The sequence below is a fragment of the Phyllobates terribilis genome, unplaced genomic scaffold (assembly GCF_046119375.1).
Source record: "Phyllobates terribilis strain yellow unplaced genomic scaffold, ASM4611937v1 Scaffold_4__5_contigs__length_816908805, whole genome shotgun sequence".
NCBI lineage: Eukaryota > Metazoa > Chordata > Amphibia > Anura > Dendrobatidae > Phyllobates > Phyllobates terribilis.
This window is the reverse complement of record NW_027362764.1, coordinates 138,252,902-138,280,020: the sequence shown is the minus strand read 5'-3', so window position 1 is coordinate 138,280,020 and position 27,119 is coordinate 138,252,902. Positions and strand designations below refer to the sequence as shown.

General features: G+C 40.9%; 1 protein-coding gene across 2 annotated transcripts in view; it reads left to right on the top strand.

Moving 5' to 3' along the window:
* The window catches only part of LOC141265119 (ATP-binding cassette sub-family B member 5-like), a 173,075-nt gene that overhangs the window by 124,657 nt on the left and 21,299 nt on the right, over positions 1-27,119 (top strand). For both annotated transcript variants that reach the window (XM_073677788.1, XM_073677787.1), the window contains 11 exons: positions 4,440-4,550; positions 4,668-4,793; positions 4,880-5,083; positions 11,224-11,394; positions 11,517-11,678; positions 13,810-13,968; positions 17,277-17,420; positions 17,777-17,881; positions 25,028-25,105; positions 25,189-25,272; positions 26,274-26,477. In XM_073677788.1, the coding sequence (XP_073533889.1) occupies positions 4,440-4,550; positions 4,668-4,793; positions 4,880-5,083; positions 11,224-11,394; positions 11,517-11,678; positions 13,810-13,968; positions 17,277-17,420; positions 17,777-17,881; positions 25,028-25,105; positions 25,189-25,272; positions 26,274-26,477 (1,548 nt within the window). The remainder of the gene's footprint in view (positions 1-4,439; positions 4,551-4,667; positions 4,794-4,879; positions 5,084-11,223; positions 11,395-11,516; positions 11,679-13,809; positions 13,969-17,276; positions 17,421-17,776; positions 17,882-25,027; positions 25,106-25,188; positions 25,273-26,273; positions 26,478-27,119) is intronic.

The window sequence follows — 27,119 nt, the reverse complement described above, 5'->3', positions numbered from 1 at the left end:
CTGGACCATCGAGCGCTGCACGGCACTCATCCGTGAACAAAACAGTTTTGAAATCAGTCTTCATGTAATGTTTGGCCCACTGGAGCCGTTTCTGCTTGTGTGAAGTGGATAGAGGAGGTCGACAGGATGGCGTATGCACAGCTGCAAACCTCTGAAGGACCCTGCATCTTGTTGTTCGGGGGACGTTGGAGGCACCAGCAGCTTCAAAAACTTGTCTTCTGCTATGACAAGGCTTTTTTGCCGCTGCTCTTTCAACCTGATGTAATTGCCTGTAGGAAAGAGTCCTCAATTTGCCCTTATCAGCACGCACACGTGTGTATTGTGAATCAGCTACATACTTCTTGATTGCCAAGACACTTCATCCTGATCATCGCACAATGTTGATTGTAGTCATGCCTTGACCTAAACACTCCACAATTTGTTGCTTCTCAGCAGCCGACACATCCTTTTTCTTTCCCATTTTGGCAGAAAATGTAGGCTGCTTAATAATGTGAGACAGCCTTCTTAAGTAGTCTTGCCTTTCATTGGACACACCTGCCAAACTAATTAGCACAGGTGTCTGCAATTGCTTACAGTGATATAAAGAGCCCTGACACACATCACCATCAATGAGTTTAACTGACAAACAAACAAATTCTTCCCTTATCACTCCTAAACACTTTTTGCATAATAATTTGGAACACAGTGTACATGTGCTTTTCCACAAAACACCAGTGGTTCACGTAGTGAATCTTACAGTTCTAACTTGCCAACCGTGGTCTGTATGGAGTTGTTCAATAAAGGGCCCAAAATTAAGATAACATAGATGGGAGAGGTCTCTATGAATAGGAATTCCTAAGTATTTGATACCCTGTGAGGGCCAGGCAAAGGGAAAGTTGGACTGGATGGAATCCTATATGGATTTGGGGAGGGAGACATCGAGGGCCTCAGACTTCGCTGCATTGATTTTAAAATTTGACCATGTAACAAAGTGATCTATTTCAGCCATAACAGCATGGATGGATATATGTGATTGAGTGATATATACTAGGACATCATCAGCAAATAGAGAGCACTTGTACTCGGTGCCTCCCACCTCAATCCACCTAATATTGGGGTTATGGCGAATTGATGAGAGCAGGTGCTCCGTCACTAGGATGTATAAGAGAGGGGACAGAGAACATCCCTGCCTTGTCCCATTGGTGATTGTGAAAGGTGATGAAAATGTTCTGACGCGCCCCCTGGGCCTTGGGACACCCGGAGCCGGACCCTTTTTGGTGGATGCTGGTGGTTGTAGTCTCCGTGGCGGCGACCCGGTTCCGTGGCTCAGGGCGGTCAAACCAGTGGCGGAACTATTTATGTGGTTTTGATGTTTAAATGTCCGACTACGGCACCCGTGGATTGCGGTCAGAGTGAACCGCCGCTCCAGGGCAGACCGCTGAGGCTGGTGTTGTGGGTGCAGCAGAGCGTAGCATAACTCCCCACGGGAGGAGTATAGCCTCAGGGCAGTGTATGCGGAGGATGGGGGTGATGGTGCAGGGCAGCAGCAGTAACGACACGGAGTCAGTGATGCAGTCCAGGGCCTTTACTCACAGTTCTTATTATCCAGACCACTTCTGCAGGTAACGGCTGCCCACGTCGTACTGTGCTCACCAGGTGAGGGGCTCAGACAACTCCCAGATAACTTTGGAGCGCTTCACAGGACCCCCTTTGTGTGTCCTTTGTCTGGCCTTTCTTACCAACCCTTCTGTCCGGCTGCCTCGGGCCTCCTCTTGGTAAACTTGGCGCCAGTTTCCCTGACCCTATGTGGTGCCTTCCTAGCGGGTGTAGCGAGGGGCTGCGCCACATAAAATGTCACAGCCTCCTGTTTCTAGCTGAGGGTCGTTTCCTGCCTCCACTAGTTTCGGGGACCGGTCTCCCCCTTTGGCCTGACACCTCCACGCAGGTGGATTCGGGCGTTCGGTGGCGACTCGCCCGTCCGCACCCCTGGGATCCCTTCGTTCCTCGTTCCTGGAGCCTTCTCCGCTCCTCTTCCTTCCTTCTCCCTCTTCCAGGCCTGGGCCTCTGTTACTAGGCCCTGCTCCCTGCCACTTCTGCTCAGACTTCTCTGCACTGAACTAAGATGGTGCCCACCTTTTATACTCCCTTCTCAATGCACCCAGGAACTGCTTCCTCCCTGCTCCTGCACTACAGGGTTCCCCTTCCTCAGTGTTCCCTCCCCCCACTCCAGCCAGGGACAGGGACTGTCGTGCCCATCTCAGGGGCATATTGGTCGCCCTGCCCCACGGCAATGTGGTGTAATGCATGCAGGTGTCGGGTCCTGATCCACACTACATCCTTACCTGAGAGTGAGATATCACACCTCTGGGTGAGGTGCAATACCTCTGTAGCAACCGAGCCCTCAGGGTGCTACAGTTCCATTTATCTTCAGCCTAGGTGACGTATTGCGATACAGGGCCGTGATTTTGGCTATAAAAGGGTCCCCTAGACCCCTACCCCAAGCTTTTTAAGAGAATCATATATGGCGTGCCAGGAGACTCTATGGAATGCTTTCTCAGCATCCAACGAGAGTATCTAATTACAAATTTTTAACTGCATCTAGCCCAGGAAATACTTTGTGCCTAGTAGCAGTGTCTGCTAGTCAGCGGATTATCCCGGCTGTTAAGCAAGCTACACCACCTGTAGTTTGGACACTTAATTTTTTCAAAGGAAATGCTTCGGGACCACGGGATACTCAGTGAAGAGCATCAGGAGGCACCCCAAGGCATAGGGGCTGGGACTGGCAGTAGGATGCCTTGCGGTGGACAGCCGAGCTCGATCCTTATAAAAGCTTTTTAACTGCAGCAGCTTTAGTGGACGCTACTGGAGCTGGAATTACGCGGCTGCTGGCATGAGACTTGCCCTCCAATAGATCCTTGTAAATGGATTTAAAGTGTATTCATTCAAATTAGAGAGACAATTTAAATTAAAAAGCTTAGAGCTGCCTCCACCACAGGGGGGCTCGCTCGACCCACCAGCGGACAGGCACCAGTATTGGGAGAGGGGGGCTGGCCGTCAGGGTTCACCGCGGCTCTGGCACAAACCCGGCGACACGGAGGTGGCACGGGCAGGAGCGGACTGAACGTGTCGGCTTCTCACTTTTTGGATTTTAGAAGGGCATGACATGCCTATATCTGTGTCTCCCCCTCCTTTTACTCCTCCACCTCTTTTCTTTTCGCATGACTATATGTACTTGTCACTTTTCCATGTGTTAGTTGTGTCTTCTGAGCAGTTTGTCAGCTTTTGGACACCTTTGAAGGTGTTTTCTATGTGTTTCTATGTGTTTTTGTTTGCCTGCCATTGGTTTTAACGGTGTTCGAAGGTGTTCGACGAACAGTTCGACGAACAGTTCGGCGAACACACGGGTGTTCGACGAACCGAACCGAACTCGAACACTACGGGGGTGGCTCAACACTATCCATAATGCCCTGCAGCTCTGACATGGAGCAGATTATCATACCTTGTACAGTGGTGTTCAGTACCTCAACCATCACAGATCAGGGGTTCCCAGTGGAGTACAGTTTGCACGGCAGTCATTTTCTCTCTCCAGAGTCACTTGGTAAGGCCACTGTCACACTATCAGTGTTTGGTCAGTATTTTATCTCAGTATTTGTAAGCCAAAATCAGGAGTGGAACAATCAGAAGAAAAATATAATAGAAACACGTCACCACTTCTGTATTTATCACCCACTCCTGGTTTTGGCTTACAAATACTGATGTAAAATACTGACCAAATACTCAATGTGTGAACATGGCCTTCATTTCTTTCTTATGTAAAGTGTAATCTCTTATGGTCAGCAGGGGCCTCTCTCTTTCTCTCTCCTATAGAGCTCATTAACACAATCGTATTTTCTGTTTGAGTGCTCCCCGTGAAAAAAAAAACGGAAGCACCCGGACCAATGTTAATCAATGGGGCAGTGCATATGAGTAATTTTTTTCACTGACCGAATGTGCGCATGAAAAAAATCACAGCATACTCCAGTTTCTTCCATAAATCGGATGAGACTCACCCATTCAAGTGTATGAGCGTGTTAAAAAAATTGGATAACCGATACACTGCAATCCTGTAACATAGGAAACTGTAAATGGTCCTGTAAATGACTAATAGCTGCTGTAATTTTTCATTCTGAAGTTCAGACTGTGTGACTTGTTTTCCAACTGGGAGCAGAAAAAGGAACAGTAAACTAATAACTTTGAAATGGTGAAGAATTGGGACAAAGGGATATTAGAAATATATCTATATATTCATTTACGTAGCAGTCAATTTATTTATACAACCCTGGAAAACTTTGACAGTAGTTTAGGAGGTGATTCATGACTTTTCATACTTCACCAAATACTTTTGTATTGGCAATAGCTTTTTTTTACAATTATAAATTCTGCTAATTTGTGTCTGTATATTTTCTTTACTACAACCACAGGCATCTGCAATTAACAGTTTTTCAACCGAGGGGTATAAGCCTGATAATATCAAAGGAAATGTTGAATTTAAAAATGTGCATTTTTGTTATCCTTCAAGACCAAAGGTTCAGGTAAATCCCATTCAATTCTTTTACTAGATGCTCTTTTACTCCATTATGTTCTTGTGTGTTTTGTGTGACCTTGTATTTGTGAAAATACACAATAGACTATTTTCTGTTCAAATGAAGGTTTTAAAAGGATTTAATATTAAAGTTAAACCTGGGCAGACGGTGGCATTGGTTGGGCAAAGTGGATGCGGTAAAAGCACCACGGTGCAGCTCCTACAGAGAATGTATGATCCACAAGAAGGAATGGTAAATACACTTTTATACTTTTCTTCAGGTATTTGATTTTTTTTTTATTTATTTAGGCTTGAGTTATTTCGATGTATTTTTTTCAGATAATGGTTGATGGCCAAGATATAAGATCCTTGAATGTTAGACACTACAGAGAAATGATTGGTGTGGTCAGCCAGGAGCCCGTCCTGTTTGCAACAACCATTAAAAACAATATAAAATATGGCAGACTAGATGTGACAGATGAAGAAATAGAGAGAGCCGCTAAGGAAGCCAATGCCTATGACTTCATTACGGCACTGCCCGATGTAAGTATATGCAGTTTGTGGGTTGCTGCTCATAGATTTCTGTTAGAATTCACCATTTTAAGTATTTAATGACAAAAAGTCAAGATCGCCAGCTTCCAACTTCCAACATGTGTCCTTTATATTTCAGAAAATGTTTTTTCTATTTTCCATTTTAAATGGGTTTCTCTTAAAATAAGATATACAACCCCTGACAAAAATTATGGAATCACCGTGCTCGAAGGATGTTCATTCAGTTGTTTAATGTTGTTGAAAAAAAGCAGATCACAGACATGGCACAAAACTAAAGTCATTTCAAATGGCAACTTTAGGGCTTTAAGAAACACTAACAGAAATCAGGATAAAAAATGTGGTACTCAGTAAGGGTAATTTTTTTCAGACCAAGCAGAGGGAAAAAATTACGGAATCACTCAATTCTGAGGAAAAAATTATGGAATCACCCTGTAAATTTTCATTTCCAAAACTAACACCTGCATCAAATTAGATCTGCTCGTTAGTCTGCATCTAAAAAGGAGTGATCACACCTTGGAGAGTTGTTGCACCAAGTGGACTGACATGAATCATGGCTCCAACACGAGAGATGTCAATTGAAACAAAGGAGAGGATTAGCAAACTCTTAAAAGAAGGTAAATCATCAGGCAATGTTGCAAAAGATGTTGGTTGTTCACAGTCAGCTTTGTCTAAAATCTGAACCATTTACAAACAACCTGTGAAGGTTGTTAAAGGCAAACATACTGGTAGACCAAGGAAGACATCAAAGTGTCAAGACCGGAAACTTAAAGCAATATGTTTCCAAAACAGGAAATGCACAACAAAACAAATGAGGAACTAATGGGAGGAGACTGGAGTCAATGTCTGTGACCGAACTATAAGAAACTGCCTAAAGGAAATGGGATTTACATACAGAAAAGCTAAACATAAGCAATCATTAACACCTAAACAGAAAAAAACAAGGTTACAATGGGTTAAGGAAAAGCAATCGTGGACAGTGGATGACTGGATGAAAGTCATATTCAGTGATGAATCGCGAATCTGCATTGGTCAAGGTGATGATGCTGGAACTTTTGTTTGGTGCAGGTCCAATGAGATTTATAAAGATGACTGCATGAAGATAACATGCAAATTTCCACAGTCATTAATGATATGGGGCAGCATGTCAGGTAAAGACACTGGGGAGATGGCTGTCATTACATCTTCAATAAATGCTTAAGTTTACATTGATATTATGGACAGTTTTCTTATCCCATCAATTGAAAGGATGTTTGGGGGTGATGACATAATTTTTCAAGATGATAATAAGGTTAATGTCATGGCCTGCAAATAGTCCGGATCTCAATTCAATTGAAAATCTTTGGTGGAAGTTGAAGAAAATGGTCCATGACAAAGCTCCAACCTGCAACGCTGATCTGGCAACAGCAATCAGAGAAAGTTGGAGCCAGTTTGGAGCCAGTACTGTTTGTCACTCATTAAGTCCATGCCTCAGAGACAACAAGCTGTTATTAAAGCAAGAGGTGGTACAACAAAATACTAGTGATGTATTGGAGTGTTCTTTTGCGTGTTTTTTTCATGATTTCATAATTTTTTCCTCAGAATTGAGTGATTCCATAATTTTTTCCCTCTGCTTGGTCTGAAAAAAATTACCATTACTGAGTACCACATTTTTTATCCTGATTTCTTTTAGTGTTTCTTAAAGCCCTAAAGTTGCCATTTGAAATGACTTTAGTTTTGTGCCATGTCTGTGATCCTCTTTTTTTCAACAACATTAAACAACTGAATGAACATCCTCCAAGCCCGGTGATTCAATAATTTTTGCCAGGGGTTGTAATACAAATTATCACAGCAATTTAAATAATTCACAAACTGAAATGAAATCAGTCCCGAGACCCACAACAAAATGACAATAAATAATGTCAAACCCAAATGGTTCCTCTGTTGGAGACATCTGCAAGGATGACCCTACTCAGTAATTATTATCCATCCACAGAATAGATGATAACTTGCTGATTGCAGGCAGTCTGAGCACTGGGTACTCCATCAATCCCTATACTGGGGCTCTGAATTGCCTCATTTGAATGGAGCGATGATTGTGCAAGCTGCACCATCAATCCAGTATTAATAGGACAACCTATATATAGTTAGGAGCATTAGCCAAAAATTTATTTAAAACATATAAATTTTTATTTATACAAAATATAAAATTTAACACACAATAAAAAATATTTTGTAAAATGGGAATGTCAAACTTAGGTTCAAGCCATACAGGTAAACCCCACATATATCTTCAAACAGCAAATAACATTTTTATATACAAATAATCAAAAATCCTTGGGTTTTTGGTCAAATATGACTAGATACAAAATATTTTAGTGGAAAATATTCCTACTTTATTCTATTTAAGCCAAAGGATGATGATTACACAATTAACCCAAGTTGGTAACAAAATCATATAGTATAAACAAAGATGGCAAATTTGTGCAGGCTAAAAATCAGATAGTAGTACTATAATTAAATAATATTCTATAGGATCCATGATTTGCAAAAATCACATAAGTGCATCAAAAATGCCCAGAACAGGCATATAGGCATATCAAAGGATCAAAGGATCAATTAATATACAAATCAACAATAGTGCAATAAGTTATAGGTAAATGAATAGTAGAACCTGTATGGTGGCCACAGAACTCCTGATGCGCCTTTCACGTTCCGCTTCTTCCGAGAGGAATGTATGATTTGTATATTAAGTGATCCTTTCATCCTTTGATATGCCTATGTGCCTTTTCTGGGAATTTTTTATGCATTTATGTGATTTTTGCAAATCATGGATCCAACAGAATATTATTTAATTATAGTATTACTATCTGATTTTTAGGCTGCATAATTTTACCATCATTGCTTATACAATATGATTTTATTACCAACTTTGGTTAATTGTGTAAGCATCAACATCCTTTGGTTTAAATAGTATAAAGTAGGAATATTTTCCACTAAAATATTTTGTATCTAATCATATTTTGGACAAAAACACAAGGATTTTTGATTATTTATATATAAAAATGTTTTTTGCCTGTTTGAAGCTGTATTTGGGGTTTACTTGTATGGTTTGAGCCTAAGTCTGACATTCTCCTTTTACAAAATAATTTTTATTGTGTGTTAAATTCTATATTTTGTATAAATAAAGAATTTATATGTTTGAAATACATTTTTGGCTAACGCTCCTAACTATATATAGGTTGTCTTGATGGATGGGAGAGCCCATAATTCTGGTCTATCTAGGTTTCCAGTGTTAATAGGACTGTCGGATATAAGCAAGCAATACACTCCCTGACAGAAGTTATGTCGCTTATCCATGTTATATATCTTATAACCTGACGTTAAATTCATCCATTGGTTTTATAAATTACTCTTTTGAAAGCTGAAACCCTCCCAAATTTGTTATAGGTTAAGAAAATAAATTGGCATCAATGCTGAAATATTGATCATTTAATGGACACAGAATGGTCAGATTTTGGCAAGACAAAAGTTTTGTCGCCTGGTCATATAATGCACCCAATCCTAGTTTCCATCCTCACCAGTGCTCAGTAAATGATTGGTTAATTAGTGGGTGTGTATAAAAAGAAACCCAGCACCCCAGACCTTCACTTGAACTGCAACTTGAGCTCTGACAACATGTCAAAAATCCACCCTGCGACCGAAGCCTTGATTATCAAGAGGCTGAAGACCAGATCCACTGCATAGGTGGCTGGCACCTTTAATGTGTCTCAGCTTCAAGTACAAATAATTAAAAAAAGATTTGAAGAGACTATAGATGTGTTTGACAAGCCCAGGTCCGGCAGACCCCGCAAGACAACTGCTCAGGAGGAACGTTTGTTGGTTAGAAAATCCAAAGCAAGCCCCTCTTCCACTGCAGCAGAGCTCCAACAGGCCTGGTCACCTCAAGTCCCTGTGTCAACTAGAACAGTTTGTAGGATTCTGTCTCGAAATGGCCTCCATGGTCGAATCAGTGCTCAGAAGCCAGCAATAAACAAAAGGCAAATAAAAAGCATTTGCAAAGTCCCACAGCCTGCTAAACAGATGGACGCTGGAAAAGTGGCAGAAGGTGGATTTCTCTGATGAATCTTCAGTAGAATTACACCACAGCTGCATCAAAAACTGCAGGAGATCTACTGCAGCCCGTATGGATCAAAAATAAACCCAGAAAACAGTTAAATTTGGTGGTCGAAAGATCATGGTCTGGGGTTACATTCAGTATGGGGGTGTGCGAAACATTTGCAAGGTGGAAGGCAATATAAATAGCCTAAAATATCAAGAAGTATTAGTTACCTATTACATTTCAAATCATAGAAGGGGTCAAATTCTGCAGCAGGATGGTGCTCCAGCCCATACATCCATCTCTACAACCTCCAGGCAAAAAAGATCAAGGTGCTCAAGGACTGGCCAGCCCAGTCACCAGACATGAACATCATTGAGCATGTTTGGGGTAGGATGAAAGAGGAAGCTTGGAAGACAAAATCAAAGAATCTAGATGAACTCTGGGAGGCATGTAAGACTGCATTGTTTGCTATTCCTGATGACTTCATTAATAAATTGTATGAATCATTGTTGAACCGCATGGATGCAGTCCTTCAAGCTCATGGAAGTCACACAAAATATTAAATATGACTCTAATAGCACCACATCTTCCTTCACCAATGTTATGCAACTTATATTTGTATTTTAAGATAATTATTTGTTTGAATATCACATTACTTTCTGTGGGCGACAAAACTTTTGTCTTGCCAAAATCAGACCATTCTGTGTTCATTAAATGATCAATATTTCAGCATTGATGCCAATTTATTTTCTTAACCTAAACCAAATTTGGGAGGGTTTCACCTTTCAAAAGAGTAATTTATAAAACCAATGGATGAATTTAACGTCAAGTTATAAACTTTTATTTACATAACATGGATAAGCGACATAACTTCTGTCAGGGAGTGTATACTGTTCATAGTCCATACCTTGCTAAATTGGAACAACCCCTTATGAGCAGAGATTGAGCTACTGAAGTGTCACTCTCTCTATAGGACCTGGCATGTCTATGCATCAAAGGAACATTTTCTTGCTTTATTTCTACTGTGGAGGCACTGCAGGGGAAAATGAACACTTGCTGCCGCAATTCCTCTCACAGAAGATTTCTGGTGCTACCATCAGTGGGATAATCTGGGATCAGCATATTTCTTGATAATCTTTCTAACCAAAAAAATGCAGTTTATAAAAAGAAAAGTCCTTTAATGTGCATCTCCAAATGTATCTCAAAACTATGTGCCAGGAATTACCAGGAGACCAAAAATTGTAATATGACATTTCTGAGATATAGCAGCATAGATTGCTAAATGTCTCTGCTGCTCGCTAAAAATAAAGTTCAGAAGTTCAACATAAGACCGTGCTACCCGGCAGATGATACACTGGATAGGGGCTTTGTAATAAAAGTCCTGTGCCAAATCTAAGATTCTTGGAATAAGGATAAGCTTTTCTGTGTCTGATTCAAAAATATTGGTCAGTCCATGTTACTTTGAATCTCTACAATGCAGCAGACGTGAACAGTGTAGAGTACTACAATTTATAAGCTCTAGGTTAGTCTGATTTTAAAGCACCACTCCAGTGTTTTATTTTTTTATTTCACTGCTGAAGTGGTGCTACTAATGTAAGTTCCCTGCCCTTTGTATTATACTCACCAGCTGCCATCTTCAGCTCTTCCCAGTAGCGCTCCGGTCCTGATCCGCATCTTGTGACCGCAACGTCTCACTGACTAGAAGTGAGAGCTATTGATCACAAGCTCTCAATGCAAGTCTATAAGAGCCTCAGTCTGGCCTCTTTCTGGCTCTTATATACTTATATTGAGTTGTGACTTCCAGATTATCCAGCAAACACTGGAGCAATCGGGCAGGTCACAACCTGCAGAAGACGATCGGAGCGGCACTGATAACAGATGAAGATGGTGGCTGGTGAGTATAATATTAGGGGCTGGGAACTTAGATTAGTGACTCCACTCCAGTGGTAAAATAAAAAAAACACGATTGAGTGGTGCTTTAAATACTTGATTAATAAGGTGAGGTTGAGGTAAAAGGTCTACTTATACTTTCCATGATTTTCTGTTCTTTTAGAAATTTGAAACTCTTGTTGGGGAAAGAGGAGCTCAGTTGAGTGGTGGCCAAAAACAAAGAATAGCAATCGCCAGAGCTTTGGTACGAAATCCTAAGATACTTCTGCTGGACGAGGCCACCTCTGCTCTGGATACTGCTAGTGAGTCTGTTGTACAAGCTGCTCTAGACAAGGTAAATGTTCATGTGTTATCAGCTAAAATAACCAAAGTTCACATGATCTTGAACTTTTTTTGCAGTTATATTACAGCAGTTTAATGTTTATTATCTGATAAGGATATTATACCTGTTTTCAGGCCATTGAAGGACGTACTACAATTGTTATTGCTCACCGTCTCAGCACTGTGTGGACAGCAGATTTGATTGTGGTGGTGGAGAATGGAACTGTCGCTGAACAAGGGACACATTCAGAACTAATGGAAAGAAGGGGAATATATTATTCACTTGCAACAGCCCAGGTATGTTCACGATATGACAATAAAAATAGTTAACATATTTTTGGTCTATCATACCATTTACATACAATTTTATAGCAGCAGTAGTTGTAGCATTTTTTCCTTAGATTTTATCTACCTAAACAAAGGTTTGGGCTCAATAGAAGAAAACCGCTTTCCAGAACATACTGTATATGGCAAGATCTGTTTTTTGGCAAAGTGAACACGGAGTGAACATAGACCACAAGCACATAAATAGCCAGTACATACAATCATACATACATGCTAGAGATAATCAAATCATCCTGAGATTTGCAAATTTCAGTAAATTCAAATAATTTGCAATTCGATTCGCATGGAGCGCAAAAAAAAACACCTAGCGCTATTTTGCACATTGTTGAAGAGAGCGCGGGCACACATGGCATGAGGCATGGCATCATAATGCCAATCAGTTATCATTAGCGATGAGCGAGTTTGTTCTGTTAACCCTTTTGCCGAGTATGCTCGGGCCGAGCTCCGAGTATTTACAGCTGCTCGGTGATATGTTTGAATCGCTCCCGTGTACATGATTTGTGACTGTTTGACAGTTTTAATACATGTGAGGAATGTCTATTTCTTACACATTCCTCACATGTAATAAAGCTGTCAAACAGTTGCAAATCATGCACATGGGAGCGATTCAAACATATCACCGAGCAGCTGTAACTACTCGGTGCTCGCCCGAGCATACTCGGAACAGAACATACTCGCTCAACACTAGTTATCATATCACATGGTCTAGAGCTGCCTATCGGAATGGACTCTCACAGGCACTAAAATAGATGAGAGGAGGAAAAACTACTTTTTTCACTCCTAGTTGAGAAATCAGCTAACCTGTTCCTACTCCCTAAATAAAGGGATAATTTTTAGATGGCTTGGTAAAAAGCTATTGCGTCTTCACTGAGAAAAGAACAACGCAGTTGACACTCCCCAAACAAGGATAATTTTTAAACCAACCCGTGTAAAGCCATGGCTTCTTCCGTTTGCATTGTCTGTGTAGAAACACCAGGGAGGCAGGCAACTACATCCAAAAATGGATCATTTTTGGACAGATTTAACAATATAAGTAGCTAAAACAGTCTATTAATGCAGAATGTTGCTAAATAAATACCGGTTACCATCTGTTTTTCCTTAACCGGGTAGGTTGAGGTCACGTTGATATTTCTAAGGCTGTGTTTTGATTAAAGTGCTAGAAAGGTGTTCAACACAGTCTTAGCTGACCTCAGAATGTTTCACATCTGTTCTAGGAAATTATATAGGAGCACTAATGACTAATCACTTTCCTAGAAATGGCAGCTGAACTTTAAAATTCAGTATCAGTATCACCAGTTGGGAATCACTTATCTAATACATTGAATCTAAAGTACTAATTAAAGATATAAACCCACAGTTTATTATCACTTATCACATAACATAATAAGTCCCCACCCTTTGATCTTTGATCAATTGTGCATGCTCCTAACTAACATATTAGCCAGAAATGGATAGATGGAGACAATGATTTTTTAATGTTTTATTATGATAAATTATCTTTTTCCAAAGTAATCTGATTTGCTGTATGAAACAATCCGTAATAAAGTAATAAGAATCATTTGCATTTCGTTATTTAACCTAATTTAAGGGGAATATGTCAGCAGAAAATGACCTATCAGGTTTTTGTGTTAAATGTATTTTTTAAAAGTTTTTGGCAATGTTGTTTTCACATTGACCACTGTGGCTTTTGTAGACTTTAAGTTCCTTTGTTTCACTAAATGGACATTTACTTTACTTTACTTTAAACTCTTCCTTCTTAAAACAACAGAAAATTACAGTTTAAAATAGCTCCAGTGTCAAGTATAAAAATTATGAGATTACTAATTTTATTCACACTAAGAAATATATATACAGTAATGCAGGCTTTTCTCTTTTGTTCATTCATTTCGCATTTTGTTGATTGATAAAACTAAACTATTAACATTTTTGTCTTGGAAACTATTTTTTACTTTGCAGCATCTTTTCCACACTTGTTTAAAACTTTTGCACAGTAGCTTCCCATTATATTCATGGGTCAACTCATGATGTAGAGAAGGACTTTGCAACAAAATAATCTCATTCCCACAACTTGCTTTACTTTCAGACTATAAAAGCGGCAGAAGAGGCAGAAACTGGACAAAATGAGGAAGCAAAACAGAACAAACCACCTCTAGTGCAGAGACTATATTCTAACTTGTCCAATGGAAAATTTTCTATATCTGATAATGGAGAGGAAGAAGATAATGAGGAGGAAACAGAAGAGGTAAAGAGATAGCAAGTAGAGATAAGCAAATATATTCAATTGAATTCTACTTGAATATTACAAAAATTTGCATTTGCCTAAATGGGGATTTTTTGAAATTCACTTGTGTGTGGATTCAGCTGAATCGTAAAGTGCCATCAAAAGGTTAAAGTGTAACCGTCATTTTTCATTTTTACTTTTATTTCATAAATCAATAGAACACATTAAAATAAGCAACTTTGTAATATAGCTTATCAGTAAAATTACCTTTTTCTCTGCCAAAATGTATCTTTTATTATCAAAATTCTCAATTCTAAGGTAAAATCTGTATTCGGTGAAGACAGATTTTCCAATTACCGAGATAGGAGATGGCAGTTGCTATTGATACAGGATACAGGAGGATACAAGAGTTGTGATGTAGAAGGCTGGAGGAAGGAGCTAGAGACAGAGCTTCTCCCTCCTCCTCCTCCAATGTACATAGAATCTTATCAGTAACAGTTGTCATCTCCTATCTCAGTAATGGGAAAGTCTGTCTTCACTGAATTCTGATTTTACCTCAGAATTGAGAATTTTGATTGACTGATCAATTTTAGCAGAGAAAACAGCTAATTTTACTGATAAGATATATTACAAAGTTGCTTATTTTCACATGTACTATTGATTTATGAAATAAAATTTAAAACGACCGTTACGCTTTAAAATAAAAAAAATATATTTATACACACCTTATCGCTCATCTCTCTGACCCATCAATGTCACACGTTCGGTCCTTGGTGCATATTCTTATCACCGCCGCAAGCGCTGAATCCCTCTCATGCTAGGTCAGGACTTCCGGCTCCGATAAGGCCCATGACGTCATCTCCTTAAATGCACTTGCACAAAGCCTCATCCTCGGGATTTAGCACTCATGGTGGTGATAAGAAGATGAGACAAGGACCGAACGAGTGATGGTGAGGAGTGGAGTGTCCAGAGAGATGATCGGTGAGGTGAGTATAAGGATTTTTTTTTATTTTTACTTCTTATGTTTGTTATACTGTGGGGTTTGGGAGACCTCACAGTATAATAAGGGACATTTAGATGGTGGAAAATAACTTCTCTGGGCATAGCTATTGGCTGCTTTATAAGTAGCAGTCACAACTGGCAAACAAAATAAGCCATAACATTTTTGTGTGGAAGTAAAGCCTTTTTTCTGCCCACTCTGCATAAAGGCCACCTCTATGGAGTGCATAGCTTATTGTGGTTGTATGGACAGATACTCCAGTCTTTGCTTGGACCTCTGCAGCTCCTTCAGGGTTACATTTGGTCTGTGTGCTACCACTCTGATTAATGTCCTCCTTGCCTGGGCTGAGAGTTTTGATGGGCCGCCCTCTCTTGGCAGGTTTGTTGTTTTACCATATTCTTTCCATTTTATGTTAATAGATTTGATGATGCTCCAGGGGATCATCAGATATTCGGAAATTTTTTATAAACCAACCTTGGCTTGTACTTCTCAACAACTTTGTCCCTAACTTGTTTGGAGATTTCCTTGGTCTTCATGGTGTTGTTTGGTTAGTGGTGCCTCTTGCTTAAAGGGGTTGTCCGGTCAGAAGTGATAAGTCTGCAGTCACTCTGTGTGACTGCATACTTATGAATGCCACCAGCGCAGGCATTGTGCGATGCAGGGATTCACCAGTATGAGACCCAGTACCGGAGGGTATGTATGCGTTATACATACCCTCGGCCAGTGAGCATGGCCTCGCTCTCCATACACTTGTATAGATGTGGATGGTACTAGCGATGTGGACTGCCAGTGGGAGCATCCGACTGGAAGGCGCGTGGCCTCGCTCCATACAAGTGAATGGAGAGAGGCGGCGCTGAATGGCCGGGGTTATGTATAACGTATACATAGCCTCCAGTCCCTTGTCTCATACCGACGAATCCCGCAGGGCACAGTGCCTGCGCTGGGGGGATTCATAAGTCTGCAGTAACACAGTCACACGGACAACTCCTTTGAGCAAGAGGCACCACTAACCAAACAACACCATGAAGACCAAGGAAATCTCCAAACAAGTCAGGGACAAAGTTGTTGAGAAGTACAAATCAGGGTTAGGTTATAAAAAATATCCCAATCTCTGATGATCCCCTGGAGCACCATTAAATCCATTAACATCAAATGGAAAGAATATGGTAACACAACAAACCTGCCACTTTTGACGGGACAACCCCTTTAATGGTGTTGCAGCCTCTGTAGCCTTTCAGAAAAGGTGTGTATATACTGACAGACCATGTGACACTGAGATTGCACACTGGTGGACTTCCTTTCACTAAGCATGTAATTTATGAAAGTAATTGCTTGTACCAGAAATTTTTAGGGGCTTCATGGCAAAGGGGGTGAAGAGATATGCACATGACAATTTTTAGTTATTTGATCCCATAAATTTAATTGTTTCCTATATTTTTCTCACTTCACCAACTTAGAATATCTAGTGCTGATGCATCACACACAAATCAGATTACAAAAATATTTAAACTCAGGTTTGGTTGTAACATAATGGGTAAAAAGCCAAGGGGGTGAATACTTTCGCAAGCCACTGTATAAATGCCCAAGGTGGATTTATTAAAGTGGTTCATGCTAGATGATAAATTGGATGCATTTCTATACAATTTTGTCTAAGATTACTCCACCTAATTGTCGGCTTCATATGCAGTAAGTAATTGGCACAATTCTGGTGCATGATGTCACATATCAGGCCATATCCCATTTCTACTGAGCCACTCCCCTTTGGTAAGTAGATAATAGTGTCCAAAACACCTAATTGTGGTAAAAGGCATGTACACCAAATTGTCATCCATTCTTTGTTTTTGACAAGCAAAAAGAGCGCTATAGACAGTACAAGTAGGGGGCAGAGAGAAGGGAGTTAAAAGTTACTGTAGGATTGGACTGAAAAGGGTTTGTTTTCAGTTTGTAACCGTACAGATACAAAGGTCTTCAAAGGAACTGTAGATACCAAATAATATTTAATATATCCTGAAAATATTGTTTACATTCTTTCATCCTTTGCATATCATTAACATGTCCATCTATACTATGATTGCCATAATCTCTTGACTTTTCCTTTTTGGTGTTGCAATTTCAATACAGAAGAGAATATATTTTATATATATATATATATATATATATATATATATATATATATATATATATATATACATGTTGATATAAATATCCTATATCTCTGAGATAGTAATATAAGGGTTGACATTTTAGCAACACCTGTGATCAAGTGGCAGGCCTGGCCAGAGATGGCTATAAACATTAACACAAATTCTTATTTACTCCATTTTCACAGAAAAAACTTCCAAACATTTCATTTTTCCGGATATTAAAACTGAATACATCAGAGTGGCCTTATATTATGCTTGGAACACTTGCTGCAGCGATCAATGGAGTCGGTCACCCAGCTTTCAGTATACTATTCGCTAAAGTTATAGCCGTAAGTATATTATAGGCATGCATCTTCTATATTTCTGTTAAGAATGTAAATACTCAGTTCATATTTGGCTTTTTTTTTAAAATTTTGATAAATCACTGCAAGAAAAAGCACAAAATTCCCTCAATGTCTCAACACAGTCTTGAAATACATGCTGAATTATTATTTCTAAATATGTAGGATAAATAATAATAAGTAAATAGAATGGCATGTATGCTAACTTTACTTAATTGCATAGCCAAGCTATGAAAGCAGGGTTAAAAATATGAAAAAAATCCACAATTAATAAAGCTAGTAGAGTAGTAATAGTTAATATACATTCAGAATCATCATATATCTTTAATCTTTTTTTATTACAGATATTTGAAACTAATGATGCAGAGAAAATACAATCCGAAATAAATCTTTATTCTATAATTGTTGCTATTATTGGTGTGGTTTCCTTCTTCACATATTTTCTGCAGGTTAGTTAAAGCTTCATATTTACTAACGATTGTATTCTGCTGTAGTATTTTGCTGTAGACACATATCTCCCATTTCATCAAAGCAATTGTGCCAGAATTCTGGCATAAATTGATTTGAAAAATTGCAAAATTTTGGTGCAACACGCCAGTTTCTTTCAGCTCTACCAAAATGTGCTGAGCTTGCGCGGGACGGGTGCACGGCTGAGACGTGACGAGCTGTACTTATGACGAGCTGTATTGTTCACTACACAAGAAATCTCACTCCAGTCCCTTAAGTAAGATATCTGGTGTGGCGCATAGAGGTGTACGCCACTAGTCAGTTGCGCCCTCTTCATGAATCGGGAGCGTCCGACTCCACCATGCCTGCTCACAAAGACCAGCGAGAGGGGTTATTTTTTATGGCACTCTTTGTATTGTAAAAATGATCTGGAAACATGATTCCCCATGTTTTTTGGCGAGCTGATGGCTCTAGTGATACTCATTTGTGGCACGTGCAAAGATTCGATCACTTCTTAATGTGTTTTATAGGGAGATAAGGTGAACAAAAAAAATATGGCTGCTCAATTTTTTACTTTTTACAGCATTTACTTTATGGGTTAATTAATTTTATATTTTAACAGACCTTACTTTCATGGATGTGGTGATACCAAATAAATATATATTTCTTTATTTTTTACAAAAGAAAAAGGGGAGTGATTCAACTTTTTATATTTTCAACAATTTTTTTTTTACTTTTTCGTTACTTCATTAATTTTTTAATTTCAGGGAGCTTGAAATTGTCTGATTGCTTTTACTATATATTGCAATACCACAGTATGGAAATATATATAACAAATTATGGTCTCCTATGAAGCTCAGGTCTTGGCTGAGCTTCACAGGAGAGACAAAATGACAGTGGCTGGGACTTCAGCAGTCCCCAGCTACCATGGCAACTGATTGTGTCACATGGGGCCGACAGGAGCCGGTGTGCTTGTGTATCGTCGACTGCTTCATTTAATTTTGATGTCATTAGTGTTGAGCATTCCGATACTGAAATATCGGGTATCGGCCGATATTCGCGGTATCGGAATTCCAATACTTAATTCCGATACTTTTACAATATCGAATACCGGAATCGGAAGTTCCCATAATGCCTGCACTCTGCAGTGTCTCTGAAGGATGACAAGCTGGATGGCAGCGCTCAGCTGAGATCCAGCCTGTCATCAGAACGCCATCCCAGCGTGAGAGAATTCTCCTGATTGTTTAAAAGCCGGCGGGCGGTAAAAAGCCGCCGGCTTTTAAACAATCGCACAGCCCCATACTGCTTCCCCGCAGCCTCCCACCCCGATCCTCCGCTCCCCTCGCCACCTCCCATCCCGATCGTAAGTTAGGACCGGGCGGGGAGCGCAGCACCAAGGAGCAGGGAGCGAAGGATCCGGGCGGGGAAGCCGGCAGTGAAAAGACTTCACCGCCGGCTTTCCCGTTCTGTGCTGCGCTTTCCCGCCGGATATTTCAAATGAACAGCTGAGGTATCAGCTGATGCCGATCAGCTGTTCATTTGAAGTAGCCGCTGTGCCCTCAGAGGGTTCATGTGAGTTCATACTTGACTGCATGAACTCACATGAACTTTCCCACGGTCGCACAGGTCAGCCTCACCTCCCAGACCCGTCATGATTGATGTGTGTGGGGTGTCTGTGCTATGTCTGCGGGTGTGCGCGGTGTCTGTGCGATGTGTGCGGGTGTGCGCGGTTTCTGTGCGATGTCTGGGGGTGTGTGCGGTGTCTGTGCGATGTGTGCGGTGTCTGTGCGATGTCTGCGGGTGTGTGCGTGCAGGCAGACATAGGCCGATGTGACACTACTACTCCCATCGGCCTATGTCTGTCCCCCGTCCACTCGTGCCAGCAGGATCAGCTCGATGGGAGCAGTAGTTCCCATCAGCCTGATCCTGCTATATAAATTGCCCTACTGTGTCCCCAATAAATGTTAAATACATGTCATTGGTGGCCAGTGGTTACCTAAAAGAAATTAGTTCATACATTACCTGTCCCCGCCGATCGCCACCTAAAATAAAGTAAAAAATAAAAAACTACACCTATACTCACCTAGACACCTAATTCCCCGAAGCCATCGATCTCCTGTAATAAAATGTAAAATAATAAACCACAACCTTATCCTTACCCCTCCGTAGTAGTCCACGAGTGTCCCATGATGATCTCCAGTTTAGAGCAGCCACATAGAATGTGACCGCTCTGAACCGCTGCCGCCGCTAGAATGATGGGGCCGTAAAGCAGCCCCGTCATTGCATAAGCGGGTTCGCCGGAGTTCAGGCAGCGCTGCTCCGGTTAGCTGCTTTACGGCCCTGCTGTATCGTGAGAAATTCCCACGGTACAGCAGTGCCGTAAAGGAGGTCTCCGGAGCAGCGCTGACTGAATGCACTCCGGTGACCTCAGTCAGTGGCTCCTGCTGCCGGGAGCGGACGTGTTCCCGGCAGCGTGAGCTTACAGCAGCCATGCACAGCTGTCACCATCTCCAGATGTGACAGCTTTGCATGGGAGATCAGCGCAGGAACGTGGACAGGTAACTATTTTTTTTTAGTAAACTAAGAATTAAATAAAATGGTGTGTTTTATTTCAAATAAATTATTTTTTTCTGGGTGTAGTGTGTGTTTTTTCTTTTTAACACTTTGTAGGTTAGTAATGGGGGTGTCTTATAGACGCCCATCATTACTAACCTGGGCTTCATGGCAGCTGGCGCTGACATGAACCCCAGCCCTATTACCCCCTGCCACCGCACCAGGGCAGCGTGGAAGAGCGAGGCTAAGCGCCAGAATTGGCGCATCCTATGGACGGCTGGTGTTTCTAGCCTGGGAGGGGGCCAATATTCATGGCACCCTTCCTGGGCTATTAATATCAGCCCCCAGCTGTCTGCCTAGCCTTTGCTAGCTATTAAAATAGGGGGGACCCCACGTCATTTTTTTGGGGGGGTCCCCCATTTTAATAGCTAGCAAGGGCTAGGTATTCAGCTGGGGGCTAATATTAGTAGCCTGGGAAGCTCCGTGGGTATTACCCCCTTCCCAGGCTTCAAACATCTGCCCCAGCTGTCTGCTTAACCTCCGCTAGAGATTAAATTAAGGGGAACCCCACGCCAATTTTTTTTTAAATAAATCCTTTATTTTAACACTAAATGACATTTGATGAGTTAATAAAGATGCAGTCCCTAAATTATTATTTATTTTTTAATTAATTTTTCCCAAAAATTTTGACATGGGCTTTGCCATATTTTTGTATGCCAGCCAGGTACAGCATCCAGCTTCTATGAACGCGCCATGAAAGCCCCACGTCAATTTTTTTTTAATTATTTCAGAAAATTCATGAAATAATTTAAAAAAAATTGATGTGGGGCTTCGTCCTATATTTGTGTCCAGCCAGGTACAGCAGGCAGGAACGGGCTGCCCCCAACCATCAGCTGCCTATTTGTACCTGGCCGGACACAACAATATAAGGAAGCCCTTTTTTTCTTAATTATTTCATGAATTTCATGAAATAATTAAAAAAAAAAATACGTGGGGCTTCGCCCTATTTTTGTGTCCAGCCAGGTACAACTAGGCAGCTGGGGGCTGGAATCTGCAGCGCAGGGAGGCCCAAGCTTTCTGGGCCCCACCCGCTGCAAATTGCAGTCCGCAGCCGCCCCGGAAAATGGCGCGTTCATAGAAGCGCCATCTTCTGGCGCTGTACCCAACTCATCCAGGGCCCTGGTGCGGTGGCTCACTGGGTAATAAAGGGGTTAAGGCCAGCTTGGCATTATCAGCTGGCCCTAAGCCCGAAATTCATGGGGTCACGCCAATATTAGACATGACCGCCATGAATTTCTAGTAAAGTATTTAAAAAAAACACAACACCCAGAATAAAGTCCTTTAATTGAAATAAAGACACAATTCTTTATTGTTCTAAATTAAACTATACTTACCATCACGCCCATTCCAGCTGAAGCCAACGATCTCCTGCAATAAAAGAAAAATAATAAACCAACCTCATCCTTACCTTCCCATGGATCCCACGACAGCTTCAGCTCTGCTACATCGAGATGACAGGCTGGACCGCAGCAGAACGCTGCCATCCAGCCTGTCATCCCGCAGACACTGAGAAGCGCAGGCATGCTTGCGCTCCTTAGTGTCTCTCTGTGACGGCATAAAGATGAGCTGAGTTCATGTCCAATGAACTCAGCTCACCTCATGCACGTCACTGACAGCGTGGGAAAATTCTCCTGCACTCAGCGCTTCAGCGTGAGAATTCTCCCACGCTGTCAGTGACATACATGAAGTGAGCTGAGTTCATTGGACATGAGCTCACCTCATGCACGTCACTGACAGCGTGGGGAAATTCTCACGCTGAAGCGCTGAGTGCAGGAGAATTCTCCCACGCTGTCAGTGACGTGCATGAGGTGAGCCGAGTTCATTGTCGGCTCATCTTTATGCCGTCACAGAGAGACACTGAGGAGCGCAAGCATGCCTGCGCTTCTCAGTGTCTGCGGGATGACAGGCTGGATGGCAGCGTTCTGCTGCGGTACAGCCTGTCATCTCAATGTAGCAGAGCTGGAGCCGTCGTGGGAACCATGGAAAGGTAAGGATGATGTTGGTTTATTATTTTTCTTTTATTGCAGGAGATCGTTGGCTTCAGCTGGAATGGGCGTGACGGTAAGTATAGTTTAATTTAGAACAATAAAGAATTGTGTGTTTATTTCAATTAAAGGACTTTATTCTGGGTGTTTGTGGGTTTTTTTTAACTTTCACTATGGGGTTAGTAATGGGGGTGTCTTATAGACGCCTCTCCATTACTAACCTGGGCTTGATGTCAGCTGGCATTATAAGCTGACATCAACCCCAGCCCTATTACCCCACTGCCACCGCTACAGGGCAGTGGGAAGAGCGAGGCTAAGTGCCAGAATTGGCGCATCCTATGGATGCGCCATTTCTGGGGCGGCTGACGGCTGGTGTTTCTAGCCTGGGAGGGGGCCAATATTCATGGCACCCTTCCTGGGCTATTAATATCAGCCCCCAGCTGTCTGCCTAGCCTTTGCTAGCTATTAAAATAGGGGGGACCCCACGTCATTTTTTTTGGGGGGTCCCCCATTTTAATAGCTAGCAAGGGCTAGGTATTCAGCTGGGGGCTGATATTAGTAGCCTGGGAAGCTCCGTGGGTATTACCCCCTTCCCAGGCTTCAAACATCTGCCCCAGCTGTCTGCTTAACCTCCGCTAGAGACTAAAATTAAGGGGAACCCCACGCCAATTTTTTTTTAAATAAATCCTTTATTTTAACACTAAATGACAAGTACAGTAATCAACACTATCACTGTACTTCATATATATGTGACTGACATGTTTCTATCTATCTAATCTATGTATGATTCTCTATTCCTTCTATTCTAAATTGTTGGGTACCGATGCTGAATTGGCGGCCGGCTTTTTTAAAGAGACGGTGCATGAAAACACTATTATTTTTTTAAATAAATCCTTTACACTAAATGACAAATACAGTAACCAACACTGTCACAGTACTTCATATATATGTGACTGACATGTTTCTATCTATCTAATCTATGTGTGAAGCTCTATTCTGTCTGTTATAAATTGTCGGGTACCGCTGCTGAATTGCCGGCCGGCTTTTTTAAAGAGACGGTGCATGAAAACACTATTATTTTTTTAAATAAATCCTTTACACTAAATGACAAGTACAGTAAGCAATACTGTCCCTGTACTTCATATATATGTGACTGACATGTTTCTATCTATCTAATCTATGTGTGAAGCTCTATTCTTTCTGTTGTAAATTGTCGGGTACCGGTGTATGCCGCTGATGAATTGCCGGCTTTTCATGTAATACATTCTACATTATTGTTAGTTGTTTTCCTTCATGTAGAATTAACCTACAAGGAAAGAAAGGGTTTATTTTCATTCCGATATTAGTGTCCCATTGACTTGCATTGGTTTCCGGTATCGGAATCGGCGATATCCGATACTTTTTGAGTATCGGTCCGATCCAATCCGATACGATATTTCCTGATATCGGAAGGTATCGCTCAACACTAGATGTCATAGATTGACAATGGCATCCAAATTGTTAACGAATAACATTTTTTTAAATTTGCATTTCATAAATTAATAGTACACATGAAATTAAGAAACGTTGTGATATATTTCAGAGAAATCTGCTTCTTTCTCTGTCGGGACTTTCATTTTCAAAATTCTCAATTCACGGGAAAAAGGTTGACTTTGTAACCTAGGTAGCATCTCAGCTCCTGAGCCCTCTCCACACACCCCGACCCAGGTCATGATGAATTTATCTTGACCGAGGCTGAGTTTTTTTGAAGGGGATCTGTCATCTTCCCTGCTAAGAGACAGCTCAAACCACTGCAAGAGGCAAAATGCTCATCTTGCCTCATGATTACTATGATATTGATGGTCTAGCACCTCCACAGATCAGCTGTTCTCAGCTCTAAACAGTTGTGGAGTTGAACAGCACAGCTCCATCAGCTATATAGTGGCCATTGCTGGGTCCTGCAGGTCCTATTCAGAAGGGGATGCTGATCTCCAGTACCCAGCAGCGGCCACTAAATAGCTAATGTAGCTGAATTGTTTAGCTTCCCAATTGTTTCCATTCAACTTTCGCAAAGTTGGTAGGAGCTCACCCTTGGGGTTGCTGGGTTTCAATTTCACATTTCTGATATGGATTAATATAAGGATAGTTCATCAATATCATAGTAGTAGATCACCCTTGTAATGTCTTGATTAAACCTAAGAAAATTAGCGACAACATCAGAATTAATAAATGCACCTTAGTATCAAATCGATAATTGACAGTTTTTGGATTAAACTGAGGCTAAATATTCACAAATTGCACAATTTTGATACTTTTTAATCTGCAATTGTCTGATTTCGAAAAGTGGTTAACAAGTAAAGTTTAACTAGAAGTTTGTGTGGTTTACAACTTTTAGACAGATTAAGAAATGTCACAAATCTGTGTCTTCTTGTTGCAAAAATATACAGAATTTTCTGACTTTAGGATAGGACAAAATTTGGCCATGTAATGTTTCCTATTTGAAGACATTTTATTCAGTTTTTTTCCTGTGTATAGTATATTTTACAGATCGTGTTCTGTGTTTTTGGTCAGGGCTTCATGTTTGGAAGATCAGGGGAGGTCCTCACCATGCGGCTGAGACAAATGGCATTTAAATCTATGCTGCGCCAGGTTAGTTTGGCATTGAATATTACACAGTGAGATGAATATAATATATTGATCTGTGGTTATACTGGATATTTTTTTGTCTTAAGGAAATGTCATGGTTTGATGACAAGAAAAACAGTACTGGAGCTTTAACAACTCGACTTGCCACAGATGCTTCTCAGATACAGGCTGTAAGTACACATACTATTTAATCAATTTGATAAGGTTTGATACAGAACATTGACTTTTCTAAAATGTTGTCATTGGGTTGTGGAATTGGCATGAAATGACCACACAACCCAACGATCACACTTAAATAAGACATCAAGTGTTACAACTGCTAAACATATAGGGTGCTTGTTTTCGGTCCTCTCAGGCACTTGGACCTGAATGCAACTGCTACCTACATAATGGGGTTGTCCAGTCACTGAAAAATGTTTAAAAAGAACTTTCAAAACGTGCTAAAATAATAAAAATGAGTAATACATTACCAATGCTGCCTAGTTACATATGGTCTGTACCTCCTGCTCTTAACAAATGGATATGTGACCATTGCAGCCAATCACTGTACCAATATGTCACCACTATAACCGATGATTGGCTGCAGTCATTAAATCTGCATGTGGACAGAATAGGAAGAAAAGAGATGGGTGGTTTATCAACTGGATGGGATAGCGTGATAAGGTGAGTATTTTTCATTTCATTATTTTATTGCATTTTTAAACTTTTTTTCTTTTAATCAGTGGCTAGACAAATCCATTAAATAGGTTTTCTACTTTCAGCAAAGTAAATCCCAAATGATTGCAGTCCTGTAAAATAACAAATCCAAATAGTACTCACCCTTCTTGGGTCCAGCGCTGGCTGTCTGCCATTCTCCATTCCTTATGTTTTGGCTCCAACAGTGATGCCATGATGGCTATACACCGTTACAGCCAATCACTGAGCTCAGTGGTATAGATCATGACATACCACATTATGTTATGTATTGAGGACATTTTATCATAGTAAATTTCTTTCAGAGTCAAAACAATTCAGTATTTGATCTTCATGGGATGAAACACTTTGAATAGTGTTTCCAGACTCAGCTATCACATGAAGAATAGACTTATTTTTGGACACCCTACTGAGGCCTATATAGAGCTTACATAGGAATACAATTTAATGTAGCATTTTTATTTGCCAATTCAATCAGGCAACTGGCTCCAGACTTGGGCTGATCGCTGAAAACTTTGCCACAATGGGAGTGGGCATCATAGTTTCTTTTGTTTATGGATGGGAAATGACATTGCTTATCATACTCCTGACTCCAATTCTCGTGACCACTGGCTTTCTTGAGACCAGAGCACTTGTTGGCTTCGCAAATCGAGATAAAAAACAGCTTCAATACGCTGGCAAGGTAAGTGTTCATGGATTTATTAAATGCTAAATGTACAAAATAGAAATACTCATGTATATACAGTGGTGGCCAAAAGAATTGGCACCCCTGCAATTCTGTCAGATAATACTCAGTTTCTTCCTGGAAATGATTGCAATCACAAATTCTTTGGTATTATTATCTTCATTTAATTTGCTTGCAAGGAAAAAACACAAAAGAGAATGAAGCAAAAATCAAATCATTGATCATTTCACACAAAACTCCAAAAATGGGCCAGACAAAAGTATTGGCACCCTCAGCCTAATACTTGGTTGCACAACCTTTAGCCAAAATAACTGCGAACAACCGCTTCCGGTAACCATCAATGAGTTTCTTACAATGCTCTGCTGGAATTGTAGACCATTCTTCTTTGGCAAACTGCTCCAGGTCCCTGATATTTGAAGGGTGCCTTCTCCAAACTGCCATTTTGAGATCTCTCCACAGGTGTTCTATGGGATTCAGGTCTGGACTCATTGCTGGCCACCTTAGAAGTCTCCAGTGCTGTCTCTCAAACCATTTTATAGTGCTTTTGGAAGTGTTTTTTGGTTCATTGTCCTGCTGGAAGACCCATGACCTCTGAGGGAGACCCAGCTTTCTCACACTGGGCCCTATATTATGCTGCAA